Here is an 8,083-nt window from a genome sequence, read left to right as displayed (position 1 = left end):
ACATGTTGGAGGTAATTTGAGATTACCATCTTTAGATGCATTAGCTTTAATCACAATACCATAATGTTTGATCATTCATTAGAGTACACTATAACTACAACCAATAAAAAAATAAGACATGTCTCGAACCAAGAACAACACCTACGACAAAGTCATTTACATCAGTTAAAATAATTTGTTTTAGTCCGGGGCAAATGATCACATGTGCTGATGTTAATGTTTTTTTTCAAGATTTCAAATGAATTCAAGCACTCATCAATGAAATCAACTGACATAGAGGTTTGATTATTTTTTTGAAAAATCATTAATAAACCTCATGTAAAAGCCACAACTACTAAATAAACTTTTTACTCGTTCCATTGAGTTAAATGGAGGAAAATTTTTAATTACCTTTACTTTAACTCAATCCACTTCTTTTCTGTCAAAAAAAAAAAAAAAAACGTCAAATTAACGTCAATCCACTTGTTCCTGGACAACACCAATTTCCTTCACAATAAATTGATATTTCTTCCAAATTAACGTCAAATTGCTCTTTTCACAACATCTCATATCTCTTATATGTTGTCTTTTAAAAATTTATGTAACTTAAAAAAAAACTAAAAATAGTAAAAATAATACTCCTCCTTTTTTTATGCATGACAATAATTTATTTTTAAATTATTTATCATTTTTAAAGTTTAATGCAAGACAATATGTCTTTAGTTAGTTATTATAGAGAGAGAATTAGATGAAATTAAATAATAAAGAATTAAAAATATTATAAAAAAATGAAAAAGAGAAATAATAACATTAAAATTAATAAAATTTATTAATTATATAAAAAGTCTAAAAATAACATGTAAAAAAGGAATACAACTTCCTATCTCATATATAAATAAATATTTTTTCTTTCAAATTTATTAAATAATAAAGATCAAAATTATCAGTAATTTTTTTTTTTTTATAAATTGAACAAAATACTATTTATTTTTAAGATGTAAAAAGGATACAGTACTTCTTACAAGAAAATGTAAATTGTCCTTTTTCAGACAAGTTATTTATTTATGGAAGCAAAATTCTAACAAACTTAAAACCGTAAATAGCAAGAAAGTGACGTAGATTTGAGTTTGTTTAGACAGTTAGAAGGTGTGACCTATTCTACTGGCCTATCCGGTTACCAAGCATTCAATAATAGTTACTATTACTACTCGTGAGTGAGAGTGAGAGTAGTCTTGATTCCCGCTTCACCGTCGCGTACCCCGTCGTGTTCTCCGTCTCATTCTCCATTTTTCTATTCTCAAACCTTCTCACATGTCAACGGCACCACCGTCCAAACGCGATAAGTTGCAATGGGAATATCCTGTTGCTGGTTTAATATCCGGATTCGCCACCTTAACCGTGAAGTATCCCCTCGACCTTGTCTCAACTAGGCTTCAAGGTTTTTCTCTCTTTTCATCTTTATGATCTTTGATTTCCTTTTTATTTTCCATACTCTCTATTCAGAATTTCAAACTATGATTTGATTTCGCAGTTAACGATGGTCGACTCTTCTCTCAATTTCCTAGATACAAGAACACCGCTCACGCCATTTTCACCATTGCTCGCTTCGACGTTTGTGTTTTTCTTAGCTCATTACTTGCAATTACTTTCGTCATTATATTAGCAATTTTCTGTTTGCAGGGTTTTTGAATATGAGTATATATTTTTTTCACACTTGCTCTTACTTTTATGAGAGTAACCTTGTGTCCATAGCTAGGATCATAGACTTTGTTTCCGCTTATAATTGTGGTGTGAATTAACCACAATTTGTTCTTTTATAATAGCGGTGATGACGGTATCCGCACTTGCCGAAACCGTTTTTTCGTAGACCGTTTTTTAAAACCCTGGCGTGCCGCTATACCCTGTTCTTCATAATATTTTGTATTAAATACCACATCACAGAAAAATAGAAATTTACTCAAATTTCTCTATGCAGTGGGGTTATAGCACCTCTATTTAACAACACTAATTAATATAGGAGAGAGAAACTTCTAGTTTAGGTACTTTGTGCATGTCATACTATGAATGTTCTACTTATACACTATGTTTTATCTTGCAGGGATTGAAAGGCCTATATGCAGGCTTTCTTGCTGGGATTCTTGGGGCAAGTATTTCATCTGGTTTAGCACTCGTTGGGTAAGTAGTTTAAATTTTAACCTTTCATTTTTATATCTGTTGCTTACTTGGAGGGAATGATATTATATTAGGATGGCAACTTTGCATTGTGATGTCTGTGCATGTAGTATATAGTATGCATTTTGGTTAAATTTCAACCTGTTTCAATAAGTACGATTCTCTCATTCTGTCTGTCTCTCTGTATCGCATGCACAACTTATTTCTTAGAGTGAAATCAATATCTTGTAGTTGTCGGTATGTGACGATGGCAGGCAACTCATTATTTATCTATCTAAAACATGAATGACACTCACTATTTATTAGTAGCTAGGACTACTTTTCAGCATCAATGTGTTCGTATGATGGGACCTTGTATAGAACTTGATAGTTTCACTTGGTGCCAAGTTTTTCAGAAAATTGCATTGCTTGTTTTTTATTATGTGAAGGCTTGCCCCCCCTCCCCCCCATTCTTTGACTTCCATATTAGAAATTATAAATTATCCTAGGGAAAGAATTTGAGAGAGATCAGAGATGATTATTCTCTTTTCTGGATTTTCAATTCAATCATCGTCACCATTATAGGTCATAGTGACCTATTTATAGATTCACCACTAAGGGTTTGTTTGGTTGGGAGTTTGGAGGGGAGGTGATGGAACCCGAGAGTTCATAATAGAGAATCTATTTGTATTAAGTATGAAAAGGGAGAAAGGCTCACTTGTAAGAATGAATGAAAGAGATTAACCTGAGTTCAAGAACGCCTAGCCAGAGCACTATGCTCCTAACTAGAGAGAAACTCTCATAACAACTTTCTAATAAAACAATCCCTATCCCTCTTATGAACCAAATAGGGGTCATATGGAAAAAGGAAATATTATGTAATAATGAGTGTGGTAAGGATATATGATAAATAAAGAGTGAGTTTGGATTTCTCGTTGGCAGGTTTGTTATGCCTTAGTAGTATAAAGATACACAGTTTTGTGCTTAACATGCTGGTCCATCTTATTGCTTCATTTTCTTCTTTTTTTTCCCTTTCAATTGTAGCTATGCAAGAGCTAAACAAAAACATGCTGAGAGAAAAGAGGAGAAGTTTAGTCCAGGTCTTGCCTCAATTGTGGAAACGGGAGTTTTGGTGAGTGTTCAAATATACAAAATATTATGAAAAGATAACCACATTTATAATCATGGTAAGATATTTGGATAGATTATATGTTGTTCAATCCTGCTAGTGTTTTGTATTTATTAGTTGTTGCAACTTTGAGTAAAGTTTCATAATCTCCCTACGTTTGCATTTTTAGCTTTTACTTCTATTAGGCCCAAAGGAGTAGTGAGAAGGGATACAATGAAATATTTTGGTGAAACATTATTAGATGATTTTTATTAACTGAGGAATGAACTAACATACTTTACTACTTTCTTATCTATGTATATACTTGAGAAAAGTACCTAGCTTTAAAATATTTGGATGTTTAGGGCTCCAAAACCAAGCGATCATAGTGTGGCACATTCATGAATGGTGTCAAAACTGAATTAACAGTCATTTTGGTTTCCTTCACCTGCTATCAGGTTTGCTTGTGCGCAAATCCTGTTTGGATAGTGAAGACAAGATTGCAGCTTCAGACTCCTCTTCATCAGACACGGCCATACTCTGGGCTCTATGGTATGCTTTCCATCTTAAATTAAACTTATATTATGAATTTTTCACTTTCAGATTAATTTTCTTGATGTTCATCTCTTTTCTACACTGGCTCTAGGGGTTAGCATAAATCAATAGCGTAATTATCATCTTTTACACACAGACTCTTTTAATCACAATCACCTCCCCAAAGTTGAGCTAGAAAATAGAAATTAGGATATAGCTCATTTTCACTAACGGGTTCAATTGGAGTCATGATATTTGGTGGAGGTTTGTCCTTCTCACCCTAAATAGGTTGTTGGAAATTTTATATTTAATTATCCACTTTATGTATTCAACTATTCTACATTCAGTCATTAATTACTACTTGGTAATGTATTAAGCACACAGACTCATTCCATTTCTTTCAAGTTTCAACTACCTTAAAGCTAAAACATGATAGTCACAGTATAATTTTCTTATTATGGTTGTATACATCATTATACCCGTTGCTAACCTGCCATGGCATATTTTTATCTGGATAATCAAATATCAGATGCATTTAGGACCATAGTGAGGGAAGAAGGGTTTAGAGCACTTTTCAGAGGAATTGTTCCTGGTTTATTCCTGGTATGTTGCTGGCTCTTGTTATTTTTCCTGTCAATCTTATGCACTTAAAATTATAGTTAAGCATTGTAGTGTGTGGAATTGAGCTTAAATAAAGATAAATTGATACTTAATGTGGAGCCAGTAGCAACTAACCATTATGAACTCTTCAATTCAATATACCGATTAAACTCATCAATTATCAGAAGCCTTACAGTAGATTCTTCCAACCAATTATTGTCAAGCTACAATTGGAGTTAGTTTATCATGTGATTTTCAGATGGTCACTAACACAAGTTAGCACAATTTGTCTGTGATGAACTAGTTATTAACTTATTACTACCCACATCGTTATATTGTTTTCTATTCACTCACAAAATTTCATTTGTTAAAACTAAACAATCATGCATTTAGGACCATCTTGAGGGAAGAGTCACCTAGTGCACGTAACAGAGGGACTTATTCCTAGTCTTTTTCCGTTATGTTGCTTGCTTTTGTATTTTTCCTGTAAATCTTGCCACTTAAAATTTTAATGGAATATTAAATATAATATGTGGAATTATGCATAGAAAAGGCCTTTCTTTTCCAATCTTCAATGAACATAACCGAATAGAACTAGTTGCAACTGGCCATTAGAAACTTGAATTCACCAATTAAATCCATTACAAACCTCTTAGTGGATTCTTCATTCAGTTTCTGTTAAATGTTACCGAATTTATTTGTCATGTTATTGGCACATGACACTAAGACATGTACTAGTATGAATTAGTCATATCGTATTCAGCAATCATTTGTATTGCATATTAGAAATAGATTAAAAGCTTTACAAAATATCTCTCGACATATTTGGTAACAAGTTCGTCAAAAGTTAAAAATCATGTGACCTAGCTCCCAACCTCTATCCTTATCAAACACTTTGTTAGAGAAATAAAATCATTTATGAATCCCCACCTAACAGTTTAAGGTTTGGAGAGTTGGTCCGTGACATTGTATTAGAGCCTTTGATACTCAAGTGTTTGATGATATGTGTGCTCCCTCTTAATAAAAATGATTGTATTTTATCTTAGCACGAGAAGTCTAGCTGGAGTTTACTCTTTGTCCAACTTGAATCTGAATATTTCTTATTGATATGAAAAAGTTTCAACAACTATTTATATATATGAAAGATATATAATTTAAATCGGAAAGTATAATCCTTAAGGATACTAACAAATCATAGTATAATAAATATCAATATCTCAACAATAAATATCATAGGACTTTGTAACTTATAAGGACTTAAATAACATGTCTGCAAGTTGATTATTAGGTCTGACAAAGGAAGTCTTGATGATACTAAACATAATCTTCTCTCTATTGAAATGATATGAAATAATAGTCAATCTTTATGTGTTTAGTCTTCTCATGAAAGATTGGATTTTAAATCTTGATGGCTACTGGCGATATTAAGAACCGACAAAATCATGATTTTTATTGTCTACTTGTTTTTCATAGAGAGCTTACTTGACTTTATGGGGGGTGTTTTGGCAGGTCGCTTATGGCGCTATTCACCTCACTGTATACCAGGAGCTTCGTAAAACTCTTGCTCATTTGAAGACTAAAGGAAGTAATATACAACATCAAAACCCTGATAAAAGTTTGGTAAGTTATTGAACCTTAGCTTGGAAACAATCTTTTCAAAGTTATTGTTGTTTAGTTAGAAGATCTACCGTGTAGCTTGGAAAGAAATATATGGAGTGCAAATAAAATCACTATCTAATTTTTCTTTGATGAAGTGTCTATCAACTTTAATATATTTGGTTTTATCATGCCCCACGAAAGTACAATATTATGTAGTTGAAGAGACTCATCTTCTTTACTAGTTTCAATCTCAACTTCCTTTTTAATATTTTCCCCCCAAATATATGAGTTTGAAGGAAGTAATTTTCTTGTTCGTGGAAGGTGACATCTCAAAATATAAAGAATTATGAGATGATGGATGATAATATTTGAAACCCTTTTGGTTGGAAGGGTATCCTATAGAGACACATTTTAATGCTCTAGGATCAAGTTTCTTTATGTGAATCATCATAAGATAATAACGTTTTAATACATATTTTGAGTCTTGTAATGTACTCTTAACATTATGCTATTTTATACTTATAAATGCTTTCATTTAAATTTTATATTCAAGTACTCAAGGTATTTTCCATGATTTACATATGCAATATTTTGATATTTTATTCCTTTCTTTAGAATTCTGTTGATTCTGCTGTTCTTGGAGCAACCTCAAAAGCTGCTGCAATACTCCCAGCCTATCCATTTAATGTACAACTCTCTCTCCCCTTTCCTTTTGAAGGAGAAAATTTTGAACTTTAGTGTCAAACATAGTATATCAGTCATATAAAAAGTTGCTTTCTCATGATGCATTCTGTTTCCTCCCCTCTTTTTTCAGGTTATACGAACTCGTTTACAGGTAACAGAGCGCGGTTGCAAGAATAGGGATAATACTTAGTGCTTATATTTTAATTGTGTATCATTCTGAATCTCAGTTGGACTAAAACTTCTTTCTCTCTGCAGCTACGACCTAACAGTGATGGGATATCAAGATATAAGAATAGTTGGCATGTTGTGAAAGAAACAGCACGGTACATATTAAAACCCATTATGATCTATTTTCCATCTTTTCATTAACAAATAAGGAAAGGTGAAACAGGGTTAGGACTTAGGAGTGATATAAATGTTGTTTATACTTGAGTTACTTAGAACTTGTTGACTATATTCTGTTCTTGCAGATTTGAAGGTGTTCGAGGTTTTTACAAAGGAATCACTGCAAACCTTTTGAAAAACATTCCCGCTGCTTCAATAACATTTGTTGTTTATGAAAATGTTCTAAAATTACTTAAAGAGGAGAAGGAATGACTGAGTAAGACAGTATCTGGATATTCAGGGAGAAATCAAAGAATGATCCTCTACCTCAAACAGAAAACTCAGAATTGAGAATGAATCTCAATGCAAGAAATAACAGTGATAGAGAGAAATAGTTAGTTGTCGGAATATCTTGTGTCTTGCTTCATTTTCCCATCATAGAGCTAATGTACTTTATTGCAATGAGCACATTACAAGGCTAGCTCATCAACTCTCTTAACAGAATTATGAGTGGAATAAAGTGTGACCTCATAAAAGTGAAAACATAAAATGGAAAAATAGAATCAACCAAATCTTGTATTCTCCACTTTGATATATATTCTTTACTCTATGATTTTCTTAATCACCTTGCTAAGCACTCTTTTAAGACTTCATGACTTTCTCTTGGGTATTCTTTTATCCTTTAAAACCTTAACTCTTGGCCATGTCTTCTTTTGACTCAATTATAGTGGTGTTGGGAGTTTTCATTTGACATATTCTCAAGTTTATGTCAAAAATATGTGTTTAAATATCTTGGTCATTTATTCCCCATCCAAAACCATTTTTCCTTCATCCTTTACATTCTAATGTAGGTGATGAGCTAATATTTAATGGATCTTGTATGATTATTTAGTGTGGTTTTCTTAAGTGGAGACTACCAAATGCCAACTTTGAAAGAATTGGGATATTGTTGACACAATCATACTCTCTAGGGTAGACATAAAGTTTTATATGGAGAAATTATTTGATATGCTCGACTACTTGTAACACCCCGATATCCGCTGCACGCATCAACCGTGTCGGCCAACCGAGCATCCGCAGGAATCGAACCATGTACCTAGGGGT

At 32.7% G+C, this 8,083-nt stretch overlaps 1 protein-coding gene across 1 annotated transcript; it reads left to right on the top strand.

Annotated features, from left to right (window-relative positions):
* Window positions 1-1,135: 1,135 nt before the first annotated feature.
* On the top strand, window positions 1,136-7,541 carry LOC131628984 (folate transporter 1, chloroplastic-like). The gene is made up of 11 exons (XM_058899785.1): window positions 1,136-1,417; window positions 1,511-1,590; window positions 2,078-2,154; window positions 3,175-3,262; window positions 3,697-3,790; window positions 4,302-4,375; window positions 5,882-5,992; window positions 6,587-6,658; window positions 6,786-6,806; window positions 6,911-6,978; window positions 7,126-7,541. Exons 1-11 carry the CDS (start codon window positions 1,291-1,293, stop codon window positions 7,250-7,252), a joined length of 939 nt encoding a protein of 312 aa, XP_058755768.1. The 5' UTR covers window positions 1,136-1,290; the 3' UTR covers window positions 7,253-7,541.
* Window positions 7,542-8,083: the final 542 nt, after the last annotated feature.

This window comes from Vicia villosa, unplaced genomic scaffold, assembly GCF_029867415.1.
Source record: "Vicia villosa cultivar HV-30 ecotype Madison, WI unplaced genomic scaffold, Vvil1.0 ctg.000494F_1_1, whole genome shotgun sequence".
Taxonomy (NCBI): domain Eukaryota; kingdom Viridiplantae; phylum Streptophyta; class Magnoliopsida; order Fabales; family Fabaceae; genus Vicia; species Vicia villosa.
This window is presented reverse-complemented; position numbering and strand designations above follow the sequence as displayed.